Source organism: Equus asinus, chromosome 13 (assembly GCF_041296235.1).
Source record: "Equus asinus isolate D_3611 breed Donkey chromosome 13, EquAss-T2T_v2, whole genome shotgun sequence".
In the NCBI taxonomy this organism is placed as follows: Eukaryota; Metazoa; Chordata; class Mammalia; order Perissodactyla; family Equidae; genus Equus; species Equus asinus.
Genome location: NC_091802.1, coordinates 50,731,302 through 50,749,952, shown reverse-complemented (window position 1 = coordinate 50,749,952; position 18,651 = coordinate 50,731,302). Strand labels below are relative to the sequence as shown.

The window sequence follows — 18,651 nt, the reverse complement described above, 5'->3', positions numbered from 1 at the left end:
TATTCCATTGTATGGATATACTACACTTTATTTATCTATTCATCAGTTGATGGACATTTGAGTTGTTTCCACTTTTTGGCTATTATGAATAATGCTGCTATGAGCGTATTTATTAACCACTGGATACTTCCCACATCCATGGAAGACTTAACATCTGGTTCTCCTTCTTCTTTTCCCTTATTCCTGTCATCTTAGGGGAGACTTTAGCATCTACCTAGATGACCTTTCTAAAACGCTATCCCCACAGTTTCTGATTTTCTCCACACCAGTGACTGGTCTTTTCCATTTCACCCATCTCTGCATCAGAGCCATGCCATCACTGCTCTTCACTTGATCTGTAAAATCTGAAACTTCAGTTTCCAATGCTACCAGTAACTTTTCAGTTTTCCAGATTTCTTATTTTATTAGCCCTGTTGGTCTTTTCCCCTATGGTTTCATACCCTTGAGATTTTTCTGTTCTCACAAATGTATGAGCTAATCCTTGTTTTTACTTTTTTCTCTGTCCAGCCTTGCTCACATAATTCATCACTTTCACCCTCAACTTCCATATATCTTTGACCTGTCCACTAAAAATCATAATTTTTGGTGGATCTAATTATATGCTGGAGAAAAATAAAAGTGCAGTTTGACATTTCTGCATATTTACCCATATAAACTCAACTTTATTTTAACATGGTCTAGTAACCCTGTCACATTTCCCTAGTCAGCACCTTCCTGTCTCTTTCTTTTTACTCGTTATCCCCAGCTTTTTTTGTATTCCTCAAATTCACCTAACCTCACCTCATTTCCTGCTTCTCAGTAGATGATCTTGCCCTCTAAGAAAACAGAAGCATTTAATTATAAATCATAAATTTTTGCACTTATCCACATCTTTCATCATTTTTGCCTTTTCCCAGTCCCAGAGGAAGAGATACTTCTCCTGTTATCCAAGTCTTCATTTATTCTGTCTACTTAAGGATGTTGCTCAGTCAGTTTTCTTTTCTCTGTCTGTCTTTCTCTTTTGGATCTTAGTAGGGTGTTTTTCTTTCAGGAGGGGTCATCTTTCTCCCATATAAAACAAAGTAATAGATGTCAGAACTCATAAATCTCATTTAAACCAGAATCCCTCTTTGGCTGTTATCCCATATCTCTCTTTTCTTTCATAGCCAAAAGACTTCCATCTTCAGTTCCTCACCTCCCATTTACTCCTTAATTCCCTGCAATCTGGTTTCTGCCCTTACCTTTCTATTGATACTATTTTCAGTAAGCTAACTAATGACTTATTTTTCAGGTAGGCTCAATTTATTTAACTAGTCTGAAGCTTTTAATATGACTGACTTCTCCCTTCTTGTACTTTTCTCTTGTTCATTTGTTTTCTGTAATGTCAACTCCTGTTTGCCTCTTTACCTCTTACTATTGCTTCATAATTTCCTTCAGAAGCGCTTTTTCCTCTGCCTACCTTTATGGTGTTTCTGTGGGTTCTGAATTTAGCCCTCTACATCTTCTCTGCCTGGGCAATCTCATTTATACTCAGACTGCAAATTATTTGAGGGAGGGGTACATGTGTTTTTATCTTTTTATCTTTGTATGAAATAGTGCCTAACACATACTGATCATAAATATTATTGTTGAATAAAAGAATTTAGATAGTATCATTCAAATAGTATCAATGAATGAAAAATAGCTCTATAATTCCACCTTTCAGAGAGAACCACAGATCTCGTATTGGTATATTCTTTTATTCTTTTCTCTATGTAATGCTTGGATTTCTTACTATTTGAATTTGAAAATCTGCTATGTTTATTTGTTTAGGACCCTTTCAACAAAGTCCAAAAGTAGGAAGTTTCCAGAACCACCAAACAATGAGGATGAAGATGAAGATGTCAAAGCTGAAAGACTAAAGGTCAAAGAGCTGATGAGTTGCCAGTGTTGTGAGGAGGTAATTTAGTCTTTATTGCTAAGTCATATTAATTGTGCAATAATCAGTTCCCCATGTGTAGAAATTAATCTGAAAAATATTTTTCTTTCCATATGAATCAATCTGAACAAAAAATCTTTCTTTGAAAAAATAGTTTTGTCCACTTTCTTTTGAATAAGCCATTATTTTAGTCATAAATGGATATTTATTTCTACAATACCCTTTATTAGCAATTATAGTTCTTGGGATATAGACATGAGTTGTGTGCAGCCTGTTATTTCATGATTGGTATCTGATTTATAACTCTCTTTTTAAATCCTATTTCCCTTATTAGAAACCAGCCATTATGGTCAACAACTTGCATAAAGAATACGATGACAGGAAAGATTTTCTTCTTACAAGAAAAGTAAAGAAAGTCGCAACTAAATATGTCTCTTTCTGTGTGAAAAAAGGCTGGTATTTATTTTTTCTTAAATAACTTTTCTAGAAGAGTAATTTCCATTTTTAGTTTGATTTATGTATGATGATTTTTCTTTCACTTCCTGTAGGAGAGATCTTGGGACTATTGGGTCCAAATGGTGCAGGAAAAAGCACAATTATTAATATTCTGGTTGGTGATATTGAACCAACTTCAGGCCAGGTATGATATATAATGTGGGATATGTTGACTACGATTTACGGTTTTAATTAAAATAAATTTCTTAGTGATAAATTAGGATTTTGATGCTTAAATTTTACTTGTTTTTAGTATTAATTTTTTAGTATAGCTTGATCAAATTATTATCTTTTTGGTTATCTGTGAAAATAATGTACATAGTGAAATTTTCATATACACATGCAGACACATGCATATACAGTACAGTCATGTGCCACATAATGACTTTTTGGTCAATGATGGACCATGTATATACTACAGTGGTCTCAAAGGATGAGTACCATATAGTCTAGGTGTGTAGGAGGCTGTACCATCTAGGTTTGTGTAAGTACACTCTATGATGTTCATACTATGACAAAATCACATAATGACACATTTCTCAGAACATATCCCTGTCATTAAGTGATCCAAGACTGTATTTCTGCTTTTATAATTATTATAATTATGTGTGATTGGTCCACCAACTTAAGGTAATACTATTAACTTCAGGAGACGTGGGAGCTAGTCTTGACCCTGCCATCAGTTAGTCTCTGATTATAAGCATATCACTCACTACTCTGTGGAAACTTCACAAAACTATTCTGGTCCTGTCTCCTGCTCCTCCCCTCCTTGCTTACATCACACCAACCTCACTGGCTCGATGCTCTCCTGGAAAATGCAGGGACTCTCTTTTCATTGGGTTTTTGCCTGTTGGCTATTCCTTACACCATAGAAGTCAAAGTGACTAAATTTACTTACCTTCCTGGCTCAGTATCACCTCCAGTGCGGCCCCCCGATCTTCCTACTTTAAATTGGAGCTGGCCTTCCCAGTCAACCCTGCATTCCTAATAGCCCTCTCTGGCCATGTCACTGAGCTCTGATTTAGCTACCTATGTCCTTTCTTCATCAAAAGGAGTAAAAATCTCACCTGATATTACTCTGGCTCTAGGAAAGAGTTTGAATTCATCCACTTGCCATTTCCTTCACAATGTAAATTAAGCAAAAATAGTTACATAGTTGTTTAAAATGGGTTTGTACTTCTGTAGGTATTTCTAAGAGATTATTCTTCAGACCCAGCTGAAGATGATGATTCCATTAAGTATATGGGATACTGTCCTCAAATAAACCCGCTGTGGCCAGATATTACATTGCAGGAACATTTTGAAATTTATGGAGCTGTGAAAGGAATGAGTGCAGATGACATGAAAGAAGTCATATATCGGTAAAATTTAGAACCATTTTGTTATCTGGAGAAAGGTTTACATTTCATGTTTTTAAAATTTCGTAACAGGCATTTCTGTGTGTCATAATTTTCATAGAAAATGGTCGTTACTTTTTTGTATATTCTTTACTATATTACAATAGCTATGAAAATAAAAAGGCAATTTCTCTATTTCTAATTACAGAATGGATATGCTTATAAATGTCATGACACTTATTTTAATTTAAAGTGAATCTTTTTATCAAGGTATTAATTTGTTTAAAATGATGTAAATTGGAGGTCTAATTATAGTTAGCTTCAACTGAGTGTTCTAGAAAAGAAGAATGTCAGTGATCACAAACAATAAGTGCTAATACACTGGTTTTGTATTATCTGTTTTGCAGAATAACAAATGCACTTGATTTAAAGGAACATCTTCAGAAAACTATAAAGAAACTACCTGCAGGAATTAAGCGAAAGGTACTTTTATTAAAACAACAAATATGTGTATGTTTTATTCAAAGTTTAGTGCCTGATACTAAACCATTGATAGAATTCCTTATAGTGAAGCCTTATTAGTTCTCTGTCCTCTTGTTTTCTTTCCGTCTAGTTGTGTTTTGCTCTAAGTATGCTGGGGAATCCTCAGGTTACTTTGTTAGATGAACCATCTACAGGTATGGATCCTAAAGCCAAACAGCACATGTGGTGAGTATGACGTTAAAGACACTTTTGAGACACATTATACTATATCATACTTCAGAATAAAAGAATATTTTATTAAAACTAATGGTTTTGTAGTAGCTGTATTTACATACTGATTTAAAATCCAACACAAATGATTAAATAGTAATTAAAAACTAAATATTTTGATTTCTAGAGAATCCTTTAAACTTTATTATATTTTTCATGAAGTAGTAATAATATTTTGTATATTCCAAAACAAAAATGGGTATATGGGTAATTATTAAAATAAAGAGTACTTCTGTCTGAATAGTTTTAAAAAAGTTTTTTCCTAGTTATTTAACGTATAAATTATATGTTACATATAATTATATATATATTGTATATTATATATATATAACTCTTTCTCATAATAATACTGACTTGAATTTATGTTGGAACTCTTTCTAGAAATGCACAGTGCTAATTAGTTGACCGACTCTTTGAGCCTAGATTTCCATGTCTATAAAATGTAAGATTGGGTTTAGATGCATGTTAAGATTTCCCTCTGATTCTCTGGCTGTTTTTGTTGCAACATAAAATGGCATCAATTTTTATAATTTGTTTTTTGACACATAGAAACGTTTGAAATCACGGAATTTCTGACTGTTTGACGAGCTTTCAAAAATAAGGGAAAATAAATTAGAAAAATCATAGTTGGACAGAACATAACTATAGCAATTGATATTTGATAAATTTTAATTAACCTAATCAACCAAATAATTGGATTTTTAAAAACCCAGGTATTTTCATTAGCATTCAGATGCTTTCTTCTTTCTTTATTCTATTTATGTTTTGTAGGCGAGCAATTCGAACTGCATTTAAAAACAAAAAACGGTCTGCTATTCTGACCACTCATTATATGGAGGAGGCGGAGGCTGTCTGTGACCGAGTGGCTATCATGGTATCTGGGCAGTTAAGGTAGATGTCTGAACAGCGTGCCTTTTGGGGATGCATGTGGGGAGGTGGATTAAGAGTGTCATCATTTCAAAACTTATAATACATTAATTTGAATGTTAAAAATAATGTTTCCATGGTTGAATTTTTGAATCACTTACCCTTCTATGGGATTACTTGGAAATATGTTAATTTTTTCAAAAAAGTGGCTAGCTGCATTTGGAATTGGCTTAATTATTCCACAACTTGTTATTTTCAGGCATGATATTTGTTATTTGTTTATTTGGTTTTTTTTATTTGAGTTCATAATAGTTTGCATCACTGTGAAATTTCAGTTGTACGTTATTTCTTGTCTGTCACCACATAGGTGCTTCCCTTTACCCCCTGTGCCTACCCCCCCACCCCCATTTTCCTGGTAACCCCTGAACTGTTTTCTTTGTCCATGTGCTCGTTTATATTTCCACATATGAGTGAAATCATTTGATGTTTGTCATTCTCAGTCTGGCTTACTTCACTAAGCATAATTCCCTCCAGGTCTTTCCATGTTATTGCAAATGGGATGAATTCGTCTTTTTTTCTGGCTGAGTAGTATTCCATTGTGTATATATACCACATCTTCTTTATCCAATCATCAGTTGATGGGCACTCAGATAGTTTCCACATCTTGACTATTGTGAATAATGCTGCAGGGAACATAGGGATACATATGTTATTTTGGATTGTTGATTTCAAGTTGTTTGGGTAGAGACCCAGTAGTGGGATAGGTGGGTCATAAGGTAGTTCTATTTTTAGTTTTTTGGGGAATCTCCATACTGTTTTCCATAGTGGCTGCACCAGTTTGCATTCCCACCAACAGTGCATGAGGGTTCCCTTCTCTCCACACCCTCTCCAACATTTGTTATTTTTAGTCTTAGTGATTATAGCCATTTTAACAGGTGTAAGGTGTTATCTTAGTGTAGTTTTGATTTGCATTTTCCTGATGGTTAGTAATGTTGAACATCTTTTCGTGTGTTTATTGGCCATCTGTATATCTTCTTTGGAAAAATGTCTGTTTTTATCCTCTGCCCATTATTTGATCAGGCTGTTTGTTTTTTTGTTGTTCAGTTGTGTGAGTTCCTTATATATTATGGAGATTAACCCCTTATCGGATACATGATTTGCAAAAATTTTCTCCCAATTGGTGAGTTGTCTTTTAGTTTTGATCCTAGTTTCTTTTGCCTTGCAGAAGCTCTTTAGTCTGACGAATTCTCACTTCTTTATTTTTTCTTTTGTTTCCCTTGTCTGAGAAGACACAGTATTCGAAAAGATCCTTTTAAGTTCAGTGTCAGAGAGTGTACTACCTGTATTATCTTCCAGGAGTTTTATGGTTTCAGGTCTTATCTTCAAGTCTTTGATCGGTTTTGAGGTTTTGTGTATGGCGTGAGATAATGGTCTGCTTTCATTCTTTTGCATGTGGCTGTCCAGTTTTCCCAACATCATTTATTGAAGAGACTGTCTTTTCTCTATTGTATGTTCTTGGTACCTTTGTTGAAGATTAGCTGTCCATACATGTGTGGTTTTATTTCTGGGCTTTCAGTTCTGTTTCATTGATCTGTGTGCCTGTTTTTGTACCAGTACCATGCTATTTTGATCACTATGGCTTTGTAGTACACTTTGAAGTCAGGGATTGTGATGCCTCCAGCTTTGTTCTTTTTTCTCAGTATTGCTTTAGCAATTCGAGGTCTTTGGTTGCCCCATATGAATTTTAGGATTCTTTGCTCTGTTTCCACGAAGAATGTCATTGGGATTCTGATTGGTATTGCATTGAATCTGTAGAATGTTTTGGGTAGTATGGACATTTTAACTGTGTTTATTCTTCCAATCCATGTGTATGGAATCTTTTTCCATCTCTATGTTATTATCTATGTCTTTCAATAATGTCTTATAGTTTTCATTGTATAAGTCCTTCGCCTCCTTAGTTAAATTTATTCCTAGGTACTTTAGTCTTTTTTTTGTGATTGTAAGTGGAATTGTCTTCTTAAGTTCTCTTTCTGTAAGTTCGTTATTAGAGTACAGAAATGCAACTGATTTTGCAAGTTGATTTTGTACCCTGCAACTTTACTGTAGTTGTTAATTATTTCTAATAGTTTTCTGATGGATTCTTTAGGGTTTTCTATATATAAGATCATGTCAGCTGCAAACAGTGAGAGTTTCTCTTCTTCATTCCCTATTTGGATTCCTTTTATTCCTTTCTCTTGCCTAATTGCTCTGGCCAAAACCTCCAGTACTGTGTTGAATAAGAGTGGTGATAGTGAGCATCCTTGTCTTGTTCCTGTTCTCAGAGGGATGGTGTTCTTTTTCTCCCCATTGAGTATGATGTTGGTTGTGGGTTTGTCATCTATGGCCTTTATTGTGTTGAGGTAATTTCCTTCTATCTCCATTTTGTTAAGTGTTTTTATCATAAATGGCTGTTGGATCTTGTGAAATGCTTTCTCTGCATCTATTTAGATGATCATGTGGTTTTTGTTCCTCATTTTTGTTAGTGTGGTGCATCACATTGATTGATTTGTGGATGTTGAACTATGCCTGTGTCCCTGGAATAAATCCCACTTGATCATGATGCATGATCTTTTTTGATGTATTGCTGTATTCGGGTTGCCAATATTTTGTGGAGGATTTTTTCATCTATATTCATCAGTGATATTGGCCTGTAGTTTTCCGTTTTTCTGTTGTCCTTGTCAGGCTTCGGTATCAGAGTGATGTTGGCCTCATAGAATGTGTTAGGAAGTGTTGCATCTTCCCTAATTTTTTGGAATAACTTGAGAAGGATACGTGTTAAATCCTCTCTGAAAGCTTGGTAGAATTCCCCAGGGAAGCCGTCTGGTCCTGGGCTTTTATTCTTTGGGATGCTTTTGATTACTGTTTCAAACTCTTTATGTGTGATTGGTCTATTCAGATTCTCTATTTCTTCTTGATTCAGCTTTGGGAGGTTGTAAGAGTCTAAGAATTTATCCATTTCCTTGAGATTGTCCATGTTGTTGGCATATAGTTTTTCATAGTGTTCTCTTATAATCCGTTGTATTTCAGTGGTATCCATTGTTATTTCTCCTCTTTCATTTCTAATTTTATTTATCTGAGCTTTCTCTGTTTTTTTCTTTGTAAGTCTGGCTAGGGGTTTGTCGATTTTGTGTATCTTCTCAAAGAACCAGCTCTTTATTTCATTGATACTTTCTACTGTCTTTTTTTGTTTCAATAGCATTTATTTCTGCTCTGATTTTTATTATTTCTCTCCTTCTGCTGACTTTGGGATTTGTTTGTTCTTCTATTTCTAATTCAATTAGGTGTAGTTTGATATTGCTTATTTGTTTTTTTTCTTGTTTGTTAAGGTGAGCCTGTATTGCAATGAATTTTCCTCTTAATATGGCTTTTGCTACATCCCATATGAATTGGTATGGTATGTTTCCATTTTCGTTTCCAGATTTTTTTTATTTCTCCTTTAATTTTTTCAGTGATCCATTGGTTGTTCAATAGCATGTAGTTTAGTCTCACATCTTTGTCCTTTTCTCAGCTTTTTTCTTGTAATTAATTTCTAGCTTTATAGCATTGTGATCAGAAAAGATGCTTGTTATTATTTCAATCTTCTTAAATTTATTGAGGCTTGCCTTGTTTCCCAACACATGGTCTATTCTTGAGAATGTTCTGTGCGCACTTGAAAAGAATGTGTATTCTGCTGTTTTTGGATAGAGTGTTCTATATATGTCTATTAAGTCCATCTGGTCTAGCTTTTCATTTAATTCCACTGTTTCCTTGTTGATTTTCTGTCTGGATGATCTATCCATTGATGTGAGTGGAGTGTTGAGGTCCCTTACTATTATTGTGTTGTTATTAGTAATGTCTTCTTTTAGGTTTGTTGATAGTTGCTTTATGTACTTTGGTGCTCCTGTGTTAGGTGCATAGATATTTATAAGTGTTATTTCTTCTTGATGCAATGTCCCTTTGATCATTATATACTGCCCCTCTTTGTCTCTCCTTACCTGTCTTATCTTCAAGTCTACTTTGTCTCATATAAGTATTGTAACACCTGTTTTCTTTTGTTTGCCGTTAGTATCATCTTCCATCCCTTCACTCTGAGCCTTTGTTTGTCAATGGAGCTGAGATGTGTTTCCTGGAGGCAGCATATTGTTGAGTCTTGTTCTTTAATCCATCTCGCCACTCTGTGTCTTTTTATTGGAGCTTTCAATCCATTTAAGTTTAAGGTGATCATTGATATATGAGGGTATAATGTTTCCATTTTACCACTTGTTTTCCTGTTCTCCTGCATTTCCTTTGTTTCTCGTCCTGTGTATTTTGGTCTACCAATCGAGTTATGTAGCTTTTTATATTGTGTTTCTTTGTTTTCTCCTTATTTATTATTTGTGTCTCTGTTCTGCTTTTTTGTTTAGTGGTTACCCTGAGGTTTGTGTTCAAGATCTCGTGGATAAGCTAGCCCCTTTTCTGATGGCCTCTAATTTCCTTAGACTAAACCAATTCAGTCCCTTTCCTCTTCCTCTCCTAAGTTGTTTTTCTCACATCTTATTTCATCTTGTGTTATGAGTTTGTGGTTAAAATGACAAGATTATCTTTGTTTTTGGTGTTTTTCTTCCCTTTGTCTTTAATGCTATATTTGAGTATTTGCTATCTTGCTCTGATTCTGTCTACCTGTTTAACTCCTTACTCTGTGCTTTGTAACCCCTTTCTCCCTTTTTTTTTCAGGTATGAGGGCCTTCTTGAGGGTATCTTGTGAGGGGGTGGGTCTCGTGGCTATGAACTCTCTTAGCTTATGTTTGTCTGGGAAAGTTTTTATTTCTCCATCATATCTGAAGGATATTTTCGCTGGATACGGTATTCTTGCCTGAAAGTTTTTGTCCTTCAATGATTTGCATGTCATTCCAGTCTCTCCTAGCCTGTAAGGTTTCTGCAGAGAAATCCCCTGAAAGTCTGATGGAAGTTGCTTTGTAGGTTATTTTTGACTGCCTTCCTGCCTTAAGTATTCTTTCTTTGTCATTCAGTTTTGCCAGTTTCACTACTATATGCCTTGCGGTAGGTCTTTTTACATTGACATATTTAGGAGATCTGGCAGCTTCTTCCACATGGATTTCCTTCCCAAGGTTTGGGAAGTTCTCTGCTATTATGTCTTTTTTTTACAAGCTTTTTATTCCATTCTCCTTCTCGTCTCCTTTTGAATACCTGTAATTCTTATGTTGCATTTCCTAATTGAGTCACATATTTCTCGAAGGCTTTCTTCATTTCTTTTCAGTCTTAGTTCTCTCTCTTCCTCTATCTGGAGCATTTCAACATGTCTATCTGCGATTATGCCCATATGCTCTTCTATGTTGTCTGCCGAAGCGTCCAGATAATCCATATTTTGTTTTATTTCTTCCATTGTGTTTTTCATCTCTAATATTTCAGATTGATTCTTACTTATAGTTTCAATCTCTTTTGTGAAGTAGCTCCTGAACTCACTGAATTGTTTCTCTACATTCTCTTTTACCTTGTTGAGTTTTTTGATGATAGCTATTTTGAGTTCTTTGTCATTTAGATTACATATTTCTGCATTCTCAGGACTGATTTCTGGGTACTTGTCATTTTCTCTCTGGTCTGGAGATCTAATATAATGTTTGATATTGCTAGAGGGAGTGTGGCTCTGTTCTTTTGCATCCTGGCATCATTTGGTTGCAGTTACCACCTATCGCCCCTGAGTAGGGGTCAAGAGCCACGTATTCTGAGCCCTGTGCCTTCAGCCGAAATCCCAGGGTCTGGAGCCATGCTGAATGGGTGGGGGTGAGGGGTGCTTTCTCCTGCGTGCTTTCAAAGTTTTCTCCTTCTGCTCTTGCTGACTGCTCTCCTGGGGTGTTGGCTTGATAAGGTCACCACCCATGAAAGCTTTCACCCTGGTAAAGGGCTTCCCTCTAGGCTGCAAGGGCCCTTGGGAGTCCTCGATGTTCCCTTGAACAAACGTCCCCTCCCCTGTTCCTTCCCTCTCGGAGGCCTCCCACGGTCCCGGATCGCAGTCTCTAAGGGGAGGGAGTGAAGATTTCTCTACCCCATTCCACCTCCTCCGAGGGGGGCTCCACTCTCTCTGCCCTCCATCATATGGCTGCATGGGTCTCTCCGATGTTTTTTGTGCTGTGATTGGATGTCCTCTGTTGGATTATGAATTTTTTTTGTTTTATATTGGAGGGGAACGATTTCTGAGAGACCTCACTCCACCATGATGCTGACGTCACTCCTCAGTGTTTGTTTTTAAAAATTGCTAGGCATTATATTAGATTACAGCCCAAAGTATAAAATAAATATACGTAAGTTCATACTTATGCAAATAAATGACTGAATAAATAAATGTGAAAGAAGAGGCAAATCTTCCTTACAGAAAGATTTCAACTAATATATGTAGATACTACCCCTCTAGGAGGGGAAATTTAATCCCCTCCTTCTCAAGTAAAGTCTGGGCTTAGCCAGTCTCTTCTAATGCACGGAAAGGGGAAAGTAGTAACTTTATAGTACAGAAACCTGACAGATACTACCTTAACAAGGCAATGTCATCTCTGCCTGATATGAGGTGATAAGAAAAGTACTTCAGCTCTGTTTTATTTTCTCCAAAAACCCATAACCCCAGTCTAATCATGAGAAAAACAGACTACTCCAAATTGAGGGACATTCTACCAAAACTCTTGACCAGTTCTTCTCAAAGCTGTCAAAGTCGTAAAAGGAAAGACTAAGAAACTGTCACAGACCAGTGGAGACTAAGAGATATGACAACTAAGTGCAACGTGGTATCCTGGATAGATCCTGGAACAGAAAAAGGACATGGGTGGAAAACTGGTGAAATCCAAGTAAAGTCAAATAAAGTTAATAGTAATACATCGTTGGTTTCTTAATTTTGACAAATGAGCCATGGTAATATATGATGATAAATATTAGGGAAACTGAAACTGGGTGAGGGGTGTATGGAGACTCTCTGTATTATATTTGCAACTTGTCTATAAATTTGAAAGTATTCCATCATAAACATTTTATTTAAATCGTTCTTTAAGTGAGGCCTCATCCTTTGGAACTGTCAAATCATTTTTTATCTGAGTTTTCTTTTAAAAATCATGACAGATGTATTGGGACAGTCCAACACCTGAAGAGCAAATTTGGAAAAGGCTACTTTTTGGAAATTAAATTAAAGGACTGGATAGAAAATCTAGAAGTAGACCGACTCCAAAGAGAAATTCAGTATATTTTCCCAAATGCGAGCCGTCAGGAAAGGTAAAGATTTAAAAAATGGAGTTATATTTCTTTGAATAGTAATAATCATGAAAATTGGTTATTGTGTTAAGGATTAGGAAAAAATAGTCTGTATTCTCGCCAATATTGGACTAACATAGTCTCATGACTGGAGTTTGATATCTAATTTAGTGTTAGATCTTTCAAGGTTTGATAGTATTTAAACTTTTAAAAATTCTTACTTAGTAGTAATGAGAGTTACTTTATTGTACATGGAAATATTTTAAGATTTCAACAATTAATTTTTATCTAATTAAGTATCAAAGTAAGTTATTGGGGTTTAATTCTGAGCTTTAAAAATTTTGAACTTTACCTTTAGAACACAGTAGTAGTTATTTGTAATTTTCCTATATTTTATCCTATTTTTGTTTTCAGTTTTTCTTCTATTTTGGCTTATAAAATTCCTAAGGAAGATGTTCAGTCCCTTTCACAATCATTTTCTAAGCTAGAAGAAGGTAAGTAATATTTGAAAACATTGTAAGGTGGCTTTCAAATTATACCAGAATTTTATTTAAAAAGTCTCGAAGTTCGTATTATAGAAACTATGGTAAATAAGTTTAATCTAAGATGTAGGTGAGTACTAATATGTAGGTATTTGGTAATCAACTATATTGTAGTATAAACCTTTTCTTGTCTTTAATAGACATCAACACAGTTTTTCACCTGAGAAAGTTCAGCTTAATTAGTCCTTGCTGATTCAGTCCAGAAGTGGGAGCACTGAGTTTCTGGAATCCTTGCTTCATATTGGGACACAGAAATAGCAATGGTAGTAAGACTCCCGTGGCAGCAGGAGAGAGGAGAGACTTCATAGTGTGGGAGGGTGGGCGTTCCTAAAAGCTTTAAAGAAGTTTATCAAATCATGGCATTTTTAAAATAAATGGTAGTACAATAAAGATATACTGGTACCATAAAGAGAGATAAGCTCCTGGGTGGGGCAAGTATTCATATATTGGTTATTTTGTGGCTTCTATAAACTATGAAACAACCTATCTTTCCTGATGATTTCTTTATGATTAAAGACAACACCTGAACTACTTAAGGAGAATTAAATTAAAGGAATGACTAGAAAACCAGAAAATTTGATACATGAGATTAGATTGCAAAAGGATTTGAAATAAATATAAAAAAGTATATGGACACAAGAACAGTGTCCAGAATATAGTTCAAGAAATCAAGAATAGGGAGGCTGGCCCCAAGGCCGAGTGGTTAAAGTTCTGTGTGCTCTGCTTCGGTGGCCCAGGTTCATGGGTTTGGATCCTGGGTGTGGACCTCCTGCACTCATCAGCCATGCTGTGGAGGCATCCCACATACAAAGTGGAGGAAGATTGGCACAGATGTCAGCTCAGGGCAAATCTTCCTCACCAAAACAAAACAAATTCAAGAACAGGCTGTATTGGAATTGGGCAATAGGAGATACCAGGGATTAAAAGAAATCATGAAAAAATGAATCATGAGAAAGGATATAGAGGAGGGTAAAGAGGAGATGCTTGGTAAAGGTGAAATAAGGCAAGTGCATTAAATAAGTAGTGCTTAGGATATAGAGGAAAATAACATGTTTCAAATTTAATTGATTATAGAGATTTTTCTTAAAAAAACAGATTGTTGGCCACTTGGTTACTGCCATTTTTATTCTTTAAAAATATTAATAAGTAAAATATTGTTTTCATGTTTTAATAGCTAAACATACTTTTGCCATTGAAGAATATAGCTTTTCTCAAGCAACATTGGAACAGGTACTATAATGTTAAATTTTTAAAAATTCTTTTATTGAAAAAGTACCTAATATTTAATTATTTAGATTTATATTGGAGAGGGAGTTTGTGAACCAAAGACAAATTGTTATAGAATATTCTTCAACTTTGTATAATTTTAAACAACTTTAGGTTCTTCATTTATTTTGAGTAGCTCAATTTTTTTCATTTTAGTGAAGAAAATAGATCATGATGATGGTATTTTATATTAGCATATCTGAAATTACATTGCTTAATAATTAGAAATTATTTTTTATAACTGCTACTTACATATATTAATCAGAAAACAAGTAATCTATTAATTCTTTAAATTAACTATTCGTCTTTGTATGTGATTAATGGAGATTATTCTGTTTAAATAATAATAATAACAATAAATCTGTTGATACTTGAAGGGTTAATGTAATTAGATATAACATTGTACCATTTCTGATTTAGTTAAAAATTCTTTGAGATAATTGCGATATAGAATACTGTATTAATTTATTTACTTTCATTTAGGTTTTTGTAGAACTCACCAAAGAACAAGAGGAAGAAGATAATAGTTGTGGAACTTTGAACAGCACACTTTGGTGGGAAAGAACACAGGAAGACAGAGTAGTATTTTGAATTTGTATTGCTTAGTGTGCTTACTGAATTTTTTTTTCCACTTTAACTTTGGTTTAAAAAGTGTATTATTTGATTGGTAACTGAAGAACCACGAAAGCACTTGAGATTTTCCTAAGTTCCTTAATTGAATGCTGTGGCTGTGTGTTTTGCTTTTCTTCAAATAAACCTTATGTATAATTAATTGAAACTGCATGTTTATATTTGAAGTATGTTAAACTGTAGTCTCTGTGTGAAGTTCAGTATTTGCTTTTTCACCTTCCAAAAATAGTGCTTCAATTATGATTTAAAAAAATGATAGAATAATTTTATTTTGAACAGTTATCTGTATTGTTTATACCATTTTGTTATGTAAGTATATAATGTCCCAATCTAAATAACTAATATATAAATGGTATGTAGAAGAGAGACATAAATAAAAAGTTTCTTGCTTCTCCTTTTTAATTTCTAAAAGAAACTTTGAATAGAAGTTGGCATCCTGAAAATCTTCAAGCATAAACACTAGTCAGTCTCCGTGCAGATAGAGGTCTGTGGGAAGTGACATCCACTAGGTGGCGCTCATCACCCGCAGTCAATGAAAGGAGACCTTGTTCATCAGGTGATTGTAGACATAGATAACTTAGGTATTTGAAGTCACATTTCTTTTGCTTACAGTAAAATTAAGAGGTGTTTTAATTATTATAATTACAGGAAGACTATGTCTAGGATCTTCTGTAATAGTCCGATTGTTTGTGGATAGAATGATAGACATCTATAGAGTTGGAAGAATTAGCCATACCTTTTCCTCCACTCCTCCACGGAAGATAGAAACTTCTTTTGTCATCTTCCTTCCTAAAGCACATTTTCTTTTATTCTAGAATGAAATAATCTTTTTGGTAATCGTTTTTATTGGAAAACTTTGGTATTTGACTCTCTCTCTCCTCCAAAGAGTTTTAAGTATATCAGTGTGTAGATTTATTTACTAATTCACCTCAGATTCACTTTGGAATATGTTGGGATGTAAATAAACTTTTGGGGGTTAACTTAAGGATTTGAAGTAAACTATGCTTAATTCTCTTTGATAAGAAACCATAATTTCACCCTGTAAAATTATATTTCAACCAGATGAATGAAAGTATTAACTTTACAAAAACAAATGTGTTAGGATTGTGATGGAGTCTTAAAAACAACAGCAGCAACATAAGAATTTGGTACTGAGTTACTTTAAAAAGCCAAACCCTTTAATGAAGTCATTAGCTATTTAACTTAGGTAAAACTTGATAAGCTTTTAGCTCTCCTGTGTGATAAGACATCTGTGATTTTAGGCTCTAGTGGCTGATTTAAGTGGTGATCTCTTCTCAGTCTTGGTACAAGGTACATGACTGGTATTTTCTCCATTGCTTTGGCAAGTGCTGTACACGAGCCTGAAGAACCTGCTGTACCAGCTGTCTCACAGGTCTTCTAACTAACCTAAAGGAGCTGCCTTACAGTCTCGGCTTGCATTTTACAACTTACAGCTAGGTTATTTCTCCTTGGAAGATTTAGTTGGCACTAGTTTTTAATCTTTTATTATCAAATGACTTGCCTCATGATACCAAGCTTTTGGATTCTTCACCTGAGAAATCTCACTGTTACATCTTTAGTAAAAGTTGTAACTTTACTCAACTTTAGTTCTGCATGATGAATACAATTCAAGACAAATTTGAAAGAAAATCTTTACCTTTGAAGATAAATTAATCAATAGCATGTTGTATTTTCTAAGCAAATCAATGCTAAATGGTGCCGTAAATTTAAAGAGATATCTTTTAGTATCTAATATTCGTATAAATACCCGGGGGCTTCTCTTTTGGGATGTGTTTTTGTGGCTATATATTACCTTGAACACTTAAACTCAGCGTAAGAAACTTCTAGGGGAGTCACTGAAAAGGTGGTTTTTCAGAAGCTGACCATACTGAGAAAGATGGATTGTGTTAAAATAGAGCATGACGAACAGGGCGTTACCTGCTTTTGCACATTGAGCTGGTCCCCTTCACTTTACATCTGTGAATGTGTCATCAATGCAAAGGAAAATTTTTTTCCTGCAGAGTGAAAGTTGAGATTATGCTGACTAGTCATAACCATGTTCCTATCCGTTATATCCATTCAGTCACTTTACTATTATTGTCCTTTTGTAAGCACTTTTAAAAAAAGACATTTGAATTAATTTTTTTTTAGTTTTTACATACTTAGAGTGAATATATTTTGGTCATGAATTATTTGTAGAAATATTCTATTCCCTTTTTCCAGTAATAAAATCTTTCCAATTCAGAAGCATAATTTAACTAGGAAAACAAGGCTAAATAACATGGAAGAAAAGGAGACAGAAAGTCAAATGTGAAGTTTATCTTTATTTACAGTATACAGTTCATGTTTTTGAATATGTATCACTTTATTTCAAAATGTCTTAAATTACTGGTCTCAAAATCTCTTTTCTTTACTAATGCAAGTAAATATGAATACATATATTAGGCAAAAGTTGGAAAAAAACCAGCATCACCTAGCTTATATTTTCCATCCATGATCAAATGTTGACGTTAGAGTAAAGGCTGGACTTCACTGAGTGATGTGGTTGTTGACTAGTAAGGCAAACATCCTTCTGCAGCGGTTAAGACCTGAGCAACCGGTAACAGTGAAAAGCAGGATGAGTGTACTTTACATTTCACTTAATGGACTCTTAATTTTTTTCCAGTTTGTTTTTAGTAAAAGGCTGAGTAGGTTTTCTTTTTTTTTTTTTTTTAAAGATTTTATTTTTTCCTTTTTCTCCCCAAAGCCCCCGGTACATAGTTGTATATTCTTCGTTGTGGGTTCTTCTAGTTGTGGTATGTGGGACGCCGCCTCAGCGTGGTTTGATGAGCAGTGCCATGTCCGCGCCCAGGATCCGAACCAACGAAACACTGGGCCGCCTGCAGCGGAGCGCGCGAACTTAACCGCTCAGCCACGGGGCCAGCCCCAAGAGTAGGTTTTCTTTAAAAGCATTTTTTCCTTCAAACTGGCACAAACTATCTTAAATCAGTATTTTTATTTTCATCCTTAAAATATTGTTAGGGTAGTTTAATTCAACAGACATTGTAGTGACTATGTTTCAAGCAGTGGGTTCTTTGGGTAGAAAGATGACTATCAGTTTTGGCCCTGTGAGATCTTACAGTCTAGGAGGAGGAAGAGAGGTACTTATGTAACTAACTATAATATCATCTGACCAATGCCTTGCTAGTGGTACTATCACTATTTCATTGGAGCACAATTAAGTCTACTTAGGGTAAGTGTTGTCATTGTTTTATTGCTGTTCTGTTGGTCACACAACATTTCATTCTGATTGTACTCTGAATTTGATGAAACACCATACTGTATTTTCATGTAACAAAAATAGGCATTAATGTTTGAAAAATAGAAATGCTTTTATCCTTAATATATTTTTAATATTGCTAACGTTGATTTTTCATTTTCTTTTTTGAAAGAACATAGTATATAAAATGAAAGAATTTATTCTCAGGTGAATAATTTTTATATCAGCTATTCTTATAAGGTAAAAGTTTACTTATTTTTTATTCATAATGTGTTACATGTGAGTAATTCTCAATTCTGCCCTTTAAGAAAAATAAATATGATTATATTATTAATAATAAGCTTTAAGAACTGAAAA

General features: G+C 34.6%; 1 protein-coding gene across 6 annotated transcripts in view; it reads left to right on the top strand.

Annotated features, from left to right (window-relative positions):
• ABCA5 (ATP binding cassette subfamily A member 5) overlaps positions 1-17,751 on the top strand; it is a 74,071-nt gene extending 56,320 nt beyond the window's left edge. For all 6 annotated transcript variants that reach the window (XM_044745177.2, XM_044745180.2, XM_070483505.1 and 3 more), the window contains 11 exons: positions 1,792-1,918; positions 2,232-2,349; positions 2,446-2,537; positions 3,578-3,753; positions 4,137-4,212; positions 4,343-4,437; positions 5,254-5,373; positions 12,469-12,618; positions 13,012-13,091; positions 14,314-14,369; positions 14,889-17,751. In XM_044745177.2, coding sequence (XP_044601112.2) covers positions 1,792-1,918; positions 2,232-2,349; positions 2,446-2,537; positions 3,578-3,753; positions 4,137-4,212; positions 4,343-4,437; positions 5,254-5,373; positions 12,469-12,618; positions 13,012-13,091; positions 14,314-14,369; positions 14,889-14,996 — 1,198 coding nt within the window. In that variant the 3' untranslated portion in view covers positions 14,997-17,751. The remainder of the gene's footprint in view (positions 1-1,791; positions 1,919-2,231; positions 2,350-2,445; positions 2,538-3,577; positions 3,754-4,136; positions 4,213-4,342; positions 4,438-5,253; positions 5,374-12,468; positions 12,619-13,011; positions 13,092-14,313; positions 14,370-14,888) is intronic.
• The last annotated feature ends 900 nt before the right edge of the window (positions 17,752-18,651 follow it).